Genomic DNA, 18080 nt, shown 5'->3' with positions numbered 1-18080 from the left:
CAGTGAAAAATAGAGACAAAAAATCTATTATGTTGGAACAACAAAAGGTTCTAATGTTAGTTCTCAAAGAAAAAGTAAACAAAAGGAGAGGAGAAGGAACTCATGAAAAAATGTAAAGTCAAAAGTTGCCCTGCTGCCCTCACCCTTGTGGTCAAAATATGTCCATGAATTCTCTAATACATCCCCCTCAAGAGTTGGAACTTAATTCCCTTCCTGAGTGTGGGCTGGACAGAAATGACTTGCTTCTAAAGAAAAAATTGTGGTGGTAGTAACAGAATGCAAATCCTGAGACTACATCATGAAAGGTTTTATGGCTTCCTCCTTGCTCTCTGGCATCATTTCCTCTGGGAGAAGCCAGCTGCCATCCTGTGAAGACACTCAAGCTGTCCTATAGCGAGATCCTTGTGGCAAGGAATTGAGACCTCCTGCCAATAGCCACGTAAGTGAATCATCTTGAAAGCAAATCCTCCAACCTTCGTCAAGCCTTCAGATGACTATAGTTCCAGCCAAGAGCTTGACTGCACCCTCATGAGTGACCATGAGCTAGAATCATCCAGTTTTCAGACATTTGGTCCTGCCCCAAACCTCCCTAAGACTTTTGGTCCCATCAAAAGGCTCTTGATATTTGTTCATATTTGGTCCTGCCCAAAATGTCCATAAGACATTGGGTCCGTGCCAAAAGATCCTTGATATCTGGTCCTGTCCAAAACCATGTGGCATGAACCAAATACGCTCATGGACATTCTGGACAGGACAAAATTTCAAGGATTTTTGGCATGGACCAAATGTCTTATGCATGTTTTGCCCTGTCCTGCAAAGGAAATCACCCAATTAAGCCATTCTTGAATTCTTGACCCTTAGTAACTGAGATAATAAATGTTTGTTTTAAGATGACAAATTTTAAGATCATTGTTATACAGCAATAGATAACTAATATAGTTCTCCTTTCAGGAGAGTTAAATTTAAAACAATCATTTGGAGTAAATGATGGAATTAAGGACATAAGAGAAAATATAAAATTTGGCTTAATGGTACTTTATAAATAAGTGGAAATAATTTTAAAAAGGAGGCTTTAATCAAAAAAATTTTGCATGATGGATCAAATTTGGTTTGTATACACCAGCAAAGAAACAAACAAAAACCCACAAGCACTGTGGTAATTAGAAAAGTAGAACTTGTCTTTCACCAAATAAGGTAATCCAGGATATTTATTCTACTCCCCATAGAATGACAACATGATGAAATAGAGAGAGGAGAGGAGGAAAGAGACATGCACAGAGAGAAATGGAGGTATATGTTTTATATGGCGATGCAAGTAGACAGCAGTGTAGACTACAGCCAAAGAGGAGTATACGTTGCCATGAGGAGGTTATCTGGTAGAAACCTGGGTGCAATCAAAGGTGTGCATACAGAGAAAGACAGGGTTTGGGGCTGCATATAAGCCTGTATATTCTCAGCACGCATGTTTGAGAGCAACCAAGTTAATACGAAATTATTTCTTCCACTGACCCAGTTGCTATATAAACAAATCAGTACTAACAGATTCGTATTACCATGTTACTTCCATCAGAGGGTTGAAATGGAATAACAATCATGACAACCTATCTCTGTAACTAAATTGGCTTTCTTGCTTCTTAATGAAGAAAACAGAATCAGACGCCTAAGACCAATCATGTATATCTGATGGGATTACCAAACAATCTAAGACTAAAAAATAAGTATGCTTAAATAAACTAAAGATATAAAAGAAGGGATGAAAAATTACAAGGAAAGAATAAGACAAAAAATGGAAAGAGATGTGAAATAGAACCAAATAATTTCTAGAAATGAAAAATATGGTCACCAAATTAGGTGTACAATCAGTGAACCGGAAGATGGTTATGAGTACCCTCAGTGCTCTGAGGGATTAAAAAGTGGAAAAATGAAGCTCACTTTAAGAGACATGGAGAGCTAATGTACATCAAACTGAAATTCTAGAAGGAGAGATCAGAGAACCTGAAAGAGAAAATATTTGAAGGGATAATAATTGATCATTGTCAGACTTGATAAAAGAACTAAAATCTTGGATGTAAGCACTTCAAGTCCCAAGCAGGAAAAGTAAATCTACATTTAGATACTAGAAGCACCAGAAATAAAGAGAAAAATCTTAAAAGCAATTACAAAGAAAGGAAGATTACCTGTAAAGGATCAAGTCAGCAGAAGGTACCAACAACTACAGAAACTAGAAGACAATAGTGCAGCATCTTCGAAATGCTAACAAAAATACCTGTCAATGGAGAAAATGTGCCTATGTCCACTTAAACTATCATTTGAGAATGAGGATCAATGACTGAGAGTTTACCACTAGAGGCCTAGCTGAAAAAAACTTCAGGAAGAAGGAAATTAAATCAGTAAGTGTGGAAACAATAGTAGAGAAATCAGTCCAAATGAAGACAAAAAAAGGGGAAAATAGCTTTTTGAATTTATAACAAGCTTCCAGAAATACCATGTATGTTCTGCAATGCAAAATGATGACAAATATTTCTCAATTTTCACTAAATCTTTGAAATCAAAATGTCATTAATAAAAAGGAAAATTTTCTCAAATATGAAGAATAGCCACACACCTAAAAAAATATATTCTCAGAAAATAGTTTTTTTTTCTTGCTTCCTTTGCCATAGATTAGTTGACCATAGGTGTGTGGGTTCATCTCTGGGCTTTCTATCATGTTTCACTGATGTATATTTCTGTTTTTATGCCAGTACCATACTATCTTGATTACTGTAGCTTTGTAGTATAGTCTGAAGTCAGGGAGTCTGATTCCTCCAGCTCCGTTTTTTTTTTTTTTTTTTTTTTTTTTGAGGTACGAGGGCCTCTCACTGTTGTGGCTTCTCCCGTGGTGGAGCACAGGCTCAGCAGCCATGGCTCATGGGCCTAGCCGCTCCGCGGCACGTGGGATCTTCCCAGACCGGGGCATGAACCCGCGTCCCCTGCATCGGCAGGCGGACTCTCAACCACTGCGCCACCAGGGAAGCCCCAGTTCTGTTATTTTTTTCTCAAGATTGCTTTGGCTATTTGAGGTCTTTTGTGTCTCCATACAAATTTTAAGATTTTTTGTTCTAGTTCCATAAAAAATGCCATTGGTAATTTGATAGGGATTGCACTGAATCTGTAGACTGCTATGGGTAGTATAGTCATTTTCACAATACTGATTCTTCCAATCCAAGAACATGGTATATCTCTCCATCTGTTTGTGTTATTTTTGATTTCTTTCATCAGTGTCTTAAGTTTTCTGAGTACAAGTCTTTTACCTCCTTAGGTAGGTTTATTCCTAGGTATTTTATTCTTTTTGCTGCAGTGGTGAATGGGATTGTTTCCTAAATTTCTCTTTCTGATCTTTCGTTGTTAGTGTACAGGAATGCAAGAGATTTCTGTGCATTAATTTTGTATCCTGTAACTTTACCAAATTCATTCATTAGCTCTAGTAGTTTTCTGGTGTCATCTTTAGCATTTTCTATGTATAGTACCATGTCATCTGCAAACAGTGACAGTTTTACCTCTTTTCCAAGTCGAATTCCTTTTATTTTTCTTCTGGTTACTGTGGCTAGGACTTCCAAAACTGCTGAATAAGAGTGGTGAGAGTGGACATTCCTGTCTTGTTCCTGATTTTAAAGTAAATGCTTTCAGTTTTTCACCACTGAGAATGATGTTTGTCGTGGGTCTGTCATATATGGCCTTTATTATGTTGAGGTAGGTTCCCTCTATGCCCATTTTCTGGAGAGGTTTTTTTTTTTAAATAAATTTACTTATTTATTTGTTTTTGGCTGCACTGGGTCTTCATTGCTGCACGTGGGCTTTCTCTAGTTGTGGTGAGCCAGGGCTACTCTTTGTTGTGGTGTGTGGGCTTCTCATTGTGGTGGCTTCTCTTGTTGTGGAGCACGGGCTCTAGGTGCGTGGGCTTCAGTAGTTGTGGTACATGGGCTTCAGTACTTGTGGCGCGCAGGCTCAGTAGTTATGGCACACGGGCTTAGTTGCTCCATGGCATGTGGGATCTTCCCGGACCAGGGTTCAAACCCATGTCCCCTGCATTGGCAGGCAGATTCTTAACCACTGCACCACCAGGGAAGCCCTCTGGAGAGTTTTAATCATAAATGTGTGTTAAATTTTGTCAAAAGTTTTTTCTGCATCTATTGAGATGATCAGATGGTTTTTATTCTTCAATTTGTTAATGTGGTGTATCACATTGACTGATTTGTGTATACTGAAGAAACCTTGCATCCCTGGGATAAATCCCACTTGATCATGGTGTATGATCCTTTTAATGTGCTGTTGGATTTTGTTTGCTAGTACTTTGTTGAGGATTTTTGCATCTATATTCATCAGTGATACTGGTCTGTAATTTGCTCTTTTTTGTCGTATCTTCGTCTGGTTTTAGTATCAGAGTGATGGTGGCCTTGTAGAATGAGTTTGGGAGTGTTCCTTCCTCTGCAATATTTTGAAAGAGTCTGAGAAGGATGGGTGTTAGCTCTTCTCTACATGTTTGACAGAATTCACCTCTGAAACCATCTGGTCCTGGACTTTTGTGTCTTGGAAGATTTTCAATCACAGTTTCAATTTCAGTGCTTGTGACTGGTCTGTTTATATTTTCTATTTCTTCCTGGTTCAGTCTTGGAAGGTTGTGCTTTTCTAAGAATTTGTCCCTTTCTTCCAGGTTGTCCATTTTATTGGCATAGAGTTGCTTGTAATAGTCTCTTAACGATGCTTTGTATTTCTACGGGGTCTGTTGTAACTTCTCCTTTTTCATTTCTAATTTTATTGATTTGAGTCCTCTCCCTCTTTTTCTTGATGAGTCTGGCTAAAGGTTTATCAATTTTGATTATCTTCTCAAAGAACCAGGTTTTAGCTTCATTGATCTTTGCTACTGTTTTCTTTGTTTCTATTTCATTTATTTCTACTCTGATCTTTATGATTTCTTTCCTTCTACTAACTTTGGGTTTTGTTTGTTCTTCTTTCTCTAGTTCCTTTAGGTGTAAGGTTAGACTGTTTGAGATTTTTCTTTTTTCTTGAGGTGGATTGTACTGCTATAAATTTCCCTCTTAAAACTGCTTTTGCTGCATCCCATAGGTTTTGGGTCATCGTGTTTTCATTGTCATTAGTCTCTAGGTATTTTCTTATTTCCTCTTTGATTTCTTCAGTGATCTTCTGGTTATTTAGTAGTATATTATTTAGCCTCCATGTGTTTATGTTTTTTACGTTTTTTTTTCCCTGTAATTGATTTTTAATCTCATAGTGCTGTGGTCGGAAAAGATGCTTGATACGATTTCAATTTTTTAAAATTTACCAAGGCTGGATTTGTGACCTAAGATGTGATCTATCTTGGAGAATGTTCCATGTGCACTTGAGAAGAAAGTGTAATCTGCTGTTTTGGGATGGAATGTCCTATAAATATCAATTAAATCTATCTGGTCTACTGTGTCATTTAAAGCTTTTGTTTCCCTATTAATTTTCTGTCTGGATGATCTGTCCATTGGTGTAAGTGAGGTGTTAAGTACTCCACTATTACTGTGTTACTGTCAATTTCCTCTTTTATAGCTGTTAGCATTTGCCTTATGTACTGAGGTGCTCCTATTGTGGGTGCACATATATTTATAATTGTTGCATCTTCTTCTTGGATTGATCCCTTGGTCATTATGGAGTGTCCTTCCTTGTCTCTTGTAACATTTTCTATTTTAAAGTCTATTTTATCAGATATGAGTATTGCTACTCTAGCTTTCTTTTGATTTCCACTTGCATGGAATATGTTTTTCCATCCCCTCACTTTCAGTCTGTATGTGTCCCTAAGTCTTTAGTGGGTCTCTTTTAGACAGCATATATACAGGTCTTGTTTTTATATCCATTCAGCGAGCCTGTGTCTTTTGGTTGGAGCATTTAATCCATTCACATTTAAGGTAATTATCAATATGTATGTTCCTATTACCTTTTTCTTAATTGTTTTTGTAGGTCCTTTTCTTCTCTTGTGTTTCCCACTTAGAGAAGTTCCTTTAGGATTTCATGTAGAGCTGGTTTGGTGGTGCTGAATTCTCTTAGCTTTTTCTTGTTTGTAAAGCTTCTGATTTCTCTGTCAAATCTGAATGAGAACCTTGCTGGGTAGAGTATTCTTGCTTGTAGGTTCTTCACTTTTATCACTTTAAATATATCATGCCATTCCCTCTGGCTTGTAGAGTTTCTGCTGAGAAATCAGCTGTTAACCTTATGGGAGTTCCCTTGTATGTTATTTGTTGTTTTTCCCTTGTTGCTTTTAATAATTTTTGTCTTTAATTTTTGTCAATTTGATTACAATGTGTCTCTGTGTGCTTCTCCTTGGGCTTATCCTGTCTTGGACTCTCTGAGCTTCCTGGGCTTGGGTGGCTATTTCCTTTCCCATGTTAGAGAAGTTTCTGACTATAACCTTTTGAAATATTTTCTCAGGTCCTTTCTCTCTCTCTTCTCCTTCTGGGGCCCCTATAATGTGATTGTTGGTGCACTTAATGTTGTCCCAGAGGTCTCTTAGGCTGTCTTCATTTCTTATCATTCTTTTTCTTTATTCTGTTCCACGGTAGTGATTTCCACCATTCTGTCTTCCAGGTCACTTATCCGTTCTTCAGCCTGAGTTATTCTGCTACTGATTTCTTCTAGTGTAGTTTTCATTTCAGTTATTTTATTGTTCATTTCTGTCTGTTGGTTCTTTAATTCTTCTAGGGTTTGTTAAACATTTCTTGCATCTTCTCGATCTTTGTCCATTCTTTTTCTGAGGTCCTGGATCATCGTCACTGTCATTATTCTGAATTCTTTTTCTGGAAGGTTGACTATCTCCACTTCATTTAATTGTTTTTCTGGGGTTTTATACTGTTCCTTCATCTTGGACATAGTCCTCTGCCTTTTAATTTTGTCTTTCTGTGATTGTGGTTTTCGTTCCGCAGGCTGCAGGACTGTAGTTCTTCTTGCTTCTGCTGTCTGCCCTTCACTTTTTTTTTTAAATACATTTGAAACATTGTTTTGTTTTGTTTTATTTATTTATTTATTTATTTATTGATTGATTGATTGATTGATTGATTGATTGATTGATTGATTGCCTGTGTTGGGTCTTTGTTGCTGTGTGTGGGCTTTCTCTAGTTGTGGCGAGCGGGGCTTACTCTTTGTTGTGGTGCACGGGCTTCACAGTGCAGTGGCTTACCTTGTTGCAGAGCATGGGCCCTACAAACGTGGGCTTCAATAGTTGTGGCACATGGGCTCAGTAGTTGTGGCAGCTGGGCTTAGGTGATCTGCAGCGTGTGGGATCTTCCCAGACCAGGGCTCAAACCCATGTCCACTGCAATGGCAGGTTGATTCTTAACCACTGTGCCACCAGGGAAGTCTCAGAAATAACTATTCATGAAGCAGAAATGTTCCCATGTTTTTCCTTCTGGCTTTCTTTTGGCCATGTGGCCCGGCATGCAGTATCCTAGTTCCCCAACCACGGATCCAACCTGTGCCCCTTGCAGTGGAAGTGTGGAGTCTTAACCACTGGACCACCAGGGAAGTCCCTCCTTCTGGCTTTCAAGGCTCTCTAGATCTGACCACACTCTCCAAATACACCCCAGATAGACCAGTGAGAGTGATCTAACATGTCACACCTTCCCATCACTGTGCTGCTGTTTCAACTCCTGGAGTATACTTGTGTCTCTTCTTTGTATCCATGGTTTACCTATCTTTTAAAGACCAATTTAAAGCCCACTTTCTTCATTAAGCCTTCTAAAACAGTTCCAGAAAATCTATCCTTTCCTGTTTCCTATTCCAACTGAACTAACTATATATAATATGCCTTCTTTAGAATTAGCAAATAATTCAACTGCGTGTAATTTCTCAACTTATAAAGTGAATGCTCCTTTCGTCTGTATATATCTTAAATTTCCTTATGTATTCAAATAGCATAATGATAAAACACACTTTCCTCAAAACAACATTAATGTTTAACATAGTAAATAACTATATTTTAAGAAATTCTACTTAATCTCTTTCACATATACTTTGGTCTTACCATGATAAATATCCTGTAAAGAACCACCTCCACAAAACTCCATGCAAATCCAAAGTTTATCTCGCCTATAAAAAGAAAATAAGCATTATCACATTTTCATGATTAAAGTTATTTGAAGTAACAAGTATTTCAAGGTCGTATGCCAATACCTTGAAAAACCACATAAATGCAATGTGCTAAGAGAAAAGCTAATATCTATGAGTAAACGAATTACTTAACATCATGTGTTACTATAACTCAACCCAAGGTTTTAATCCTTAAAATACACGATTTGTAGGATGTAAAGATGTCATTTGGCACATCCAAATGAGAGAAAATGTCCCTTTAGTTAAAAAGTCCCCTCCCTCACAGTTTATCCATCTACCCTATGACTGCATTATAAAAGTTAAATGTTAATTAAAGGGTTCATACCAAAAATTACATAGAGAAGATTCATCAGAGAATAGCCAATACATCTCAAAGTATATCACTTTGGTAGCTCTTCTCATTGACAAAACAGACAAAATGTAAACTTTACCCTCATATCTAGACTCAACAAAGATCTTTCCAAAATAACCTTTGTTAAAAATTTATCACTCACTTGTCTTTAGTAGCATTTCTCTTTCACATTCACATTATAAGACAGCATAACCACATAGTCACAGGAGAAATAGCAAAGCCATAATCGCTTATTCCTTTGTTGAATCATTCATTACTTCATCTCAAAATGTAACAGGAAACGTACTATTCTTGGGGGGCAGAGATGGAATAGAAAGTCTCTGAACTCAGCAAGCTCAGTCTAACATAGAAGAAAGATTCTGCCTTAATAATATGTTGGTGTCTCTTACCACTGCATTCACAGTGCCTAGAAGGATACCAGTAAATGAATATTTATTTCATAAATGAATGAATGCATGAGTAATTGAAATAATAAACAAACAGATTAGATCCAGGGTCAGCAAATTATGGCCAGTGGGCCAAATCTAGCCTGTCGCCTGATTTTGTATAGCCCAGGGACTATGAATGGTTTTCATATTTTTATTTATTTATTTTTTTTGCGGTACGCGGGCCTCCCACTGCCGCGGCCTCTCCCGTTGCAGAGCACAGGCTCCAGATGCGCAGGCTCAGTGGCCATGGCTCACAGGCCCAGCCACTCCGCAGCATGTGGGATCCTCCCGGACTGGGGCACAAACCCACGTTCCCCCACACCAGCAGGCAGACTCTCAACCACTGCGCCACCAGGGAAGCCCATGGTTTTCATATTTTTAAATGGTTAGGGAGGGTTTTCCAAAGAAGAATATTATTTCTTGACATGTGACAATTCTGTGAAATTCAAATTTTAGTGTCCATGTAAAGTTATATTGGAATACAGTCACACTCATTCATTTACATATTATCTATGTCTGTTTTTGTACTAAAACAGCAGAGGTGAGCAACTGTGACAGAGAGAAACATACAAAGTCCACAAAGCCTAAAATATTTACTATATGGTCATTTACAGAAAAGGTTTGCTGACCCTTGGACTGTATTATAGTTTGATTAATGCACAATCCAGGCATGTATAAAGTTCTGTGAGAACCCAGAGGTAAAAATAATTAGGAAAGTCGATGGAAATTTTAAGGGAAGAAATAACATTTGAGCTGGGTCTTGAAGTTAAAGTAGGAATTCACCACTAAGAGACAGGGAAAGGGCCTGTGCAAAAGAATGAAAATTTGATGCCACATTTTAGAGACTGTGGGTGATTTAGTGTGAGTTGAACTTAGGCTACCTGAAGAGAGAATGGCAGGAAGTGAAGCTAGAATAGGCTAAGGTCATACTGTAAAACAATGGATGGTTTGTATACTCCTCAGTTTAGTTACTTTCATCTGGATAGTCTCTAGTTTGTCAATGTCTCTTAAAATGCAGCACCCAGAATCAAGTACTAGTCTGAATACTGCATGAACAGTGCATTAACAAGTGGAGCTGTTATCAGGATTGGACCACATACGGCAGTGGTGGTGTGATTAAGCAGAGCTGAGCGGTGAGCTGACTTGGTTGGGTGTGATGGACCATGCACCATATATCAAGGGAACACAACCTGTCAGTGTGAAGGTCAGCAAACTTAAAAGAGTACAGAGTAAAAAGTACCATGATTCTAGAGGCAAAGCTGAAGATAGTGAAGCCCAGAGAAAGAAATCAGGACCTGAAATTCACAGGTGGTCCACATACCAATGAAACTGAGGCATGGCAGCTGATGGTAAAGTATGACCTAGTTGCCCAGTGGCCTGGTTTGAATAACTCTCAGCATGGATGCCTGGGGCTGGCAGATGCATGGTCTCATCCAAAACGATGAAGGCATTTATGACTGGTGACTGTTACACAGGGAGAAATCTAAATCCCCCTGAGAATCGAACAATTATGTCTTTCATATGAACACTTCTGTTTCTTATTAACTTCAGCTTCTTAGCAACTGCATTCAACTGCTGGTTTGCAGTTTGAAGTTAACTAAAACCTCTAGATCTTTTTTTACATAGAAGTGGTCAGATGAGTTTCCTTTCTAGCTCCCTATTTGTATATCTGGTTCACTGAAACTATGCACAGGACCTTGTCCTTATTTGTTAAATTTCATCCTTAAAAGGAAAAAAAATGAAGTTTTCACATGCATCTTATTAGCTCTCCAATTATTTTACGTAAAATAATTGGAGACACTATTGTGACACTATTTCTAAGTGTAAGTACACCCCTCCTACCCCACGCTCCAGAAGTCGTTGGTTAGAAAGCCCCTAATCAGGAGCAAGAGCTTTGTGTATAAACTGTGTGGACCTGCACTACTGAGTTTACTAATGAGCTTAAGGAACATTAGGAGTAATTTTTCCACTGGTGACATGAATGGCACTCTAACTATGCAGACTGCTCAGAATGACCATTTGGCACCTCTCTGTGCCTTTGTTTAAACTGAGGTATAAAACTCTGGCAAGTCTATCAACCAGTATTCTTTGAAGTGATGCTTAGACTCCAATTTAATATGTGTAATGCAGGATTTCATAGCCTGATCTCTCTAGACTGAGTCCTTCCTCTAGAACAATGGTTCTCAAAGTGCGGTCTGGGGGCCTCTGAGAGTCCTGGAGATCCTTTCAGGGGGTCAGCAAAGTCAAACTCATTTTCATAACAACGCTAAAAATTATTTGCCCTTTGCACTCTGTCTTGAAAATACAGTGTTTTCCAGATGCTACAGGAGAAGGAAGTGTGATGATGATGTCATCCCTCTGACAGCTACTGGAATATGTGCTTATGTATTCTTGTTTCAAATGTTTCTCAATTTTAATATCTAATATAGTAAATATCAATAGATATAACCCACACAAACCAAAGCTCTTTGGGGGTACTCATTTTTTTTTTTTTTTTTTTTTTTTTTAATTTATTTATTTATTTTATTTTTGGCTGTGTTGGGTCTTCGTTTCTGTGCGAGGGCTTTCTCTAGTTGTGGCAAGCGGGGGCCACTCTTCATCGCGGTGCGCGGGCCTCTCACTGTTGCGGCCTCTCTTGTTGAGGAGCACAGGCTCCAGACGCGCAGGCTCAGTAGTTGTGGCTCACGGGCCTAGTTGCTCCGTGGCATGTGGGATCTTCCCAGACCAGGGCTCGAACCCGTGTCCCCTGCATTAGCAGGCAGATTCTCAACCACTGCGCCACCAGGGAAGCCCAGGGGGGTACTCATTTTTAAGAGTGTAAAATAAAAGGGGTTCTAAGACCAAAGTGCTTGAGAACTACTGCTCTAAAATATTTTCACATCTGCTGCACACGAAACTTTCATATAAAATTCCTGCCTCAAGGGCTTAAGCAACAGCCAGCAGGGACTTCTCACATCTCACAGAAACTGGCTGGGTTGTTTTGGGGTCTGCTCAGGATAAAATGAAAAAACATGTAAACTGCTTAGTAAAGGACCTGGACTATACGCCCAATAAACATAAGCTGTTTTCTACTCCTTTTGTTATATTTTGTCTTGTTGTGTTTTATTTATGTGAGGCACCTTAAACTGCTCCTGGAACTCAGTGAAGGTATAATTAAGTAAACTTGCCTTTTTCTTTTTTTTAAGAAAAAAATAGAAGAGAAATGGGATTGATTTGACTTCTTACTAAAGTTATGCTAATCACCACTTCCTTCCTATAAGCGCTCACTGATTATGTCATTAATAATTTATCTTAGGGCCTCCCTGGTGGCGCAGTGGTTGAGAGTCCACCTGCCGATGCAGGGGACACGGGTGAGTGTCCCGGTCCGGGAAGATCCCACATGCCGCGGAGTGGCTGGGCCCGTGAGCCATGGCTGCTGAGCCTGCGCGTCCGGAGCCTGTGCTCCGCAACGGGAGAGGCCACAACAGTGAGAGGCCCGCGCACCGCAAAAAAAAAAAAAATTTATCTTAGATGTTTGCTGGGGACAGATAACTGACATCAAGTTTAGCGGTCTGTATTTTCTAGAAATCACCTTTTCTTTTCCTTTGCAAATTGGTTAATGCTGATCACTAATCTATTGACACCCCTCCTATTTGTCAAGACACTCACCAACAGTGGATGACAATCATGTCTGCTATATTTTCAGTACAGTAATGAGATATAATTTATATAAATCTAAAAGGCTTACATTCATTTAAAGTGTCTAGTGCTCTATAATTATCTACTCACCTATCTGTACTTCAATTCCTTCTTGATAATGCTTTTATTAAGCATTATTTTCCTACCCTTCCCAGCTTGAAAACAATTCTCCTTTGTAAAGAAAATGGATGCAGGAAATGAGTTCTCTGCTTTCTTACATATTTCAATATTATACCATCCTCTACTTGAAGCTGGTCTACCTCCTTTCCCACCTTGTTTAAAAACACAATTTTCTGTTCACTCTATGTAAAATGACTTTCCAACTTACAGACTGAGAAAAAAAATCATAATTATATATTTAATAGTTTATCTTTTAAGATGCCTAAAACACTTTACCTTTACAACATTCTATTTAGTTAAGTCTGCTATTATCAAAAATGCCTGAATATTCAGAGTCTATTAGAAAAATGACTTCCATCTGTTCTAAGAATGTCTCTCTTGTGATGGTAAATCTGCATTTGCTTTTGGTCACTCACCAAGCCATCTGCCTAACGGGAAAGGACTTGAACCAAATCAGTCCATTTGATGCAGGCCAATAAATTACAAAATCTTTGTCCCTGGGTATTTGAACTAAAATAAAATTAATCACTGAGGTAAATATACAATATATCACTATTAATTCTCTGGCTCAACAAATCCTTAGAATTCTTCTTTCTTATTCTGTAAAACTATCTTTCTATCTGACAAGGAATAGAAAAATAAGTAGAGGGGGGAAAAGTTCACTATTTTCATCTTCTAGTTCAATGTTTACTAGAGCATATAGGAACTAACATTCTAATAACTATTTCATTAAATTAAAGAGCTTATCATTTCTAAAACACACCTTTTAATCTTCCCACACTGAACTAAGTATAATTATTTATATATTTTGCCCAAATATAACATGATTTAAAAAGAAAAATAAAATATGAGCATGATCACCAAGGATAAACAGCTCTCAAATGTCTGCTAGAAACTAGCATACCAGTCATTCCCCCTGGGACAGGATGCCTAGCCATGCCCACACTGCAGTACCCTGTACTTTACTGTAGGTTATCTTGTTGACCAAAGCACTTGCCAATGGCTACTCCACCACATTCAGCAAAATAATTCAACTGTAACCTCAACTGTCAATGTGAAAAACGAAAAGTTTAATAATTGCTAGATGTTTTAATTTAGGATAGCTCATGTTAAGGTGTGCTGAATTTAAAATGTTTTGGTTCATTTTTAAACAAATAGGCAAAAACAACCGCATTCCAAAAAGTTATACGTAACCCATCCACCTTCTTCCCCTTTAACAATGAGGGGTAGCTATGTATTCAGAGGAAGGTGATCTATTTCTCTATAATTATACTTAACACTCCCAGTTTGGCATAGTATTTGACAAAGAACGGGTCACTGGACAGCAGTCCTATGTGAAGTATGTTCCCCCAAAGAAACCACTGCACAGTTAAATCAGTTTTAGAAATGTCATATACTGTAGTCTTCTCTTCTCTTGGAAATTAACAATGCCACTGGTATTTTAAGGTCTCTGAGAAATCCTGTGGGGTGGGAGTGGGGCACAATAGAAGGAGAAAGGGAAGGAGGAGGTGTGGAGAGGGAAGAAAAGGTGGGAAAAGGAGGAGGAAGATTCGAAAGAGGGGAAGAAAGGGGATGGAAAGTTGGGAAGGGGAGAATGGAGAAGAGGAAGAAGGGGAAAAGATACCAGAGCAGAGGGGAGAGGGAAAGTGAAGAAGAGAAAGAAGAAATGCAACTTCTCTAATTGTGTTTAGTTCGCTACATCCCCAAATTATTTTTTCCATACACCCATTTTTTCACATATCAGCATCCCTCTGAACAAATGTTCCATAGAAATACCCCAGCAATACTGGTATAAAGAAGTATCTCATAAGGTAGTTCCACCAAATTTGTTACTTAAAGAGGACCATTAGTGAAAAACTGGTAAAATCCAAATGCAGTATCTTAGTTTAGCTAATATTATTGTACCAGTGTTAATTTCTTAGTTTTGACAAATGTCCCAGGGTTATGTAAGATGTTAATACCAGGGAAAGCTGTGAGAACTCTTTGTACTATCTTTGCAACTTTTATGTAAATCTAACATATTCCAAAATTAAGTTTCCTTTTTTAAAAAAAGACAGTAGCTGGGTATAAATTAAAGTGACTTAACTGTAATTTTTATTTTCTTTCTTTCTTTTTTTTTTTTTTTTGTGGTACGCGGGCCTCTCACTCTTGTGGCCTCTCCCGTTGCAGAGCACAGGCTCCGGACGTGCAGGCTCAGCAGCCATGGCTCACGGGCCCAGCCGCTCCACGGCATGTGGGATCTTCCCGGACCGGGGCACGAACCTGTGTCCCCTGCATCGGCAGGCGGACTCTCAACCACTGCGCCACCAGGGAAGCCCTGTAATTTTTATTTTCATAGTTTGAGCTTTCAAAAACGCATTTTCAGTTAAGATTCTGTGGTTTCCCTGGCAAGTCCTGTCTCTGGCTCTAGAAAAGAAAATTTCTTCCAGTTTCTATGTAACTCAAGGGACTACCATCTCTTTCTTGGATTACTGTAATAAATGTACCATATAAAATTAACTGACTCCTTGTCTCAATACCCTACACCCCAAGTCCATCCCCCAATAGAATATACTACCTCTGTGTTAAAACCTTCCAACAAGTATGCTCAATACATATAGGTCCTAATTAAGGCATAAAAGGTTTCTTTTTTGCCTAAATGTCCACAGCCTTAACCTGCTGAACTACACCCTTTCCCCTTAAACTCTAATATGAGATTATTAGCTATCTCCTGAACACTTCATGATTTTTTCATGCATCCATTTCCTTTGTCAGAAATTACAATTTTCTACATACATATACACATCACAGTAAATGCATACTAATCCTTTAACACCCAGTATTTGGGAATAACATCATTCAAAGAGCTCTCTCTGATTCCCTTTGACAAAATCAGATATACTACCATCTTTATCACTTTATATCTTAGGTCAAAATGATTACTGCACCTAGCATTGCAATTATTTGCTTATGTCTATTTTTTCTATTCAATAGTAAGCCCCTTAAAGGCAAGGACTGTTTTAGCTATCTTAACATCTCCAGAAATCAATACAGCACTCTAGACATCCTAAGAAATAATGTAAAAACACTTTGTGAGTGATGTGGTGATGATTTATAAATATATTATTACTATGAGTTAAATCATGTTCATCTAAACTACTACTCTGGATTTCAAGGGTTTAAAATATCTGATCTAAATAAAAGTGTTTTCAGTGTATGGATCTGATCTTCTGACAGCTTATCTTTTGAGGATCATTTGCTGTTATTCAAAACTGAGCATTATGAGTTCAAACTAGAAAGGAATGTTCCAATTTTCTTAACTTATTCTTAAAGGATATGCTGGGTTAAGGAATGCTTAGAAGAATCTGAAGTTAAGATCATTCTTTGCTTAAAAGAAGCAATAGTTTAGCTCTACTGAGAATAAAGAATAGGTCAATGGTGATTTAAATCTGTTGTTTTATGAATATACACACAGAAATACACAGATAAAAATATATACCAAACCAGGACTATTTACTTTAAATTCTAAACTCTCAGAGAACAGTTTTCTCTATCCAGTTCTTGTTGTACAGTGTGTGTAATTAGGCACTTAATAAACACAGGCTCTTAATGATATTGAAGAGCAAGTAAGGAAGGCCCCATCAAGAGTATTAGGCTTCTGTTTTATAGGAGCTCAGTCTCAATATTTCTTTGGGAAGTGAGCATAGCTCACTATAACCCTGTTATAAAATACGCTTCTGAACTTAATTATTTGTTGGTCATCTATTTAGTAAATTCATAGGGTTAAGTCTGATTTCCTGGAGGGGAAATTTATTAATGGTCAAACCACGTTACTTCAGTTTACTCAATTTTTTTGTCCAAATTTGTTATAATAGGCTATAATGGCAACAAGATAGAAGGAAGAAGGTCAATAAGAACAGTATATATTTTAGGGGGTTTGTATCAAGTTCAAACTAACAAGCTCCTTGCCTTCTGAAAAATCATTCAGTAATGAGAAAGAAGCCAAGAAACCATGTTCCCTTTGAGACTAAATCTGCCATTTCCGGACTAAGTAATATGTACACTAAAAAGACTGCTGGCTAGGTACCTGCAGAGCCAGGTTTAAATCCCAGCACCAACAATGAGTAGCTGGATAACCTAAAGAAGTCATTTATCCAGCAGTCTCTCTTCTATCAGCAAAAAAAAAAAAAGTGGGCTAAGTGACAAGACCTCTTAGTCCCTTCTAGTTCTAACACCCCACAAGGCTAATCATTATCCCACAGTCCAAATTTGCCTGAGTCTAGACTTTAATTAGTGAAGCAGGGAAGAATTTCTATAGAAGAAAAGAGCTAAAGAAAGAGAGGATTAACCGCTGTTCCACATTATACTACCATTTGCTTTCATATCACTTTCATCAACTACACGTTACATAATAAAATTATATATTGAAATCAGTTTTCCTATATCAGATGATACAACTCCAAATGAGCACGTTTTATTAAAAAAAAAGACCCTAATTTTGTCTGTTTCACTATGGTTTCTGGGCAGTTTTGCTCTCTGTATTCTTATACTTAGATTAAAATAAAAGTATCCTCTAAAAAAAATCCATCGAGTTACACACAAAACAGAAATTTGCACACTGTTCTGTATGTATACTATGCTTCAATTTAAAAGGTTTACTTTTAAAAAAAGGATATTCAATATACAGTCAGAATACATGGTTCCTGATTATCTAAAAGTAAGTACAATTTTTGTTAGGCATAACCTCAAATTGGCTCTCTTGTAGCATGTCTCGTGGTTAAGGTTAAAGAGTATGCTACTACAGAGTTGTGCTATTTTGCCCCAAGTCTCAACAAAAATGAATACAAACCCAAAAGGAATTCTGTATTCCGGTAACAAGATCAAATGTTTTGCTGCCTAACCTGTGTGGGAAGGCTCTTGCCTAAGTAACCCAGAAAGTCAAATGTCCAGTTTAGCTTGGTGTTACTTTTTGAGTTTTGGGGTGGGTGGGGTGGGTGGGTGTGAAGTACTGGAAGTTTATTTGGTCAGCTTTTTTGATAAGGAAGTAGAAAGGCCAAGTCAAAAGTCATGTGATCCATAAGCACAATACCACAGAAAGAACTAGGACCCTCCTCTGTCAATAACTTGAAATGAGACTGTGAACTAAATACTCGATGTGAAACTCTCAAACACCTTATTAGTAAAATGGAAATAATATTTACCACAGAGTAATATTCCTAAGAGCGTTGTTGAAAAGATCAAATTAGGCACTAACCTGATGGTATTTAAAAAACAGTTAACAGTAATAGTAATCATAGCAATAGTAGTACAAGTAGTAGAAGTTAACATTTATTGAGCATTTATTATGCTCTAACCCTTGTTCTTAACACTTTACTTGTATTTACCAATTACCCTTGTAGTTA

At 37.8% G+C, this 18080-nt stretch overlaps 1 protein-coding gene across 2 annotated transcripts in view; it reads right to left on the bottom strand.

Annotated features, from left to right (window-relative positions):
• Positions 1 to 18080, bottom strand: part of MAP4K3 (mitogen-activated protein kinase kinase kinase kinase 3) — a 202088-nt gene that overhangs the window by 78748 nt on the left and 105260 nt on the right. For both annotated transcript variants that reach the window (XM_081253508.1, XM_081253509.1), the window contains exon 4: positions 8036 to 8100. In XM_081253508.1, coding sequence (XP_081109634.1) covers positions 8036 to 8100 — 65 coding nt within the window. The remainder of the gene's footprint in view (positions 1 to 8035; positions 8101 to 18080) is intronic.

This window comes from Mesoplodon bidens (genome assembly GCF_964165515.1).
Source record: "Mesoplodon bidens genome assembly, chromosome: 14".
NCBI lineage: Eukaryota > Metazoa > Chordata > Mammalia > Artiodactyla > Ziphiidae > Mesoplodon > Mesoplodon bidens.
The sequence above is the reverse complement of the archived record's forward strand: the minus strand, read 5'-3'. Positions and strand labels throughout refer to the sequence as shown.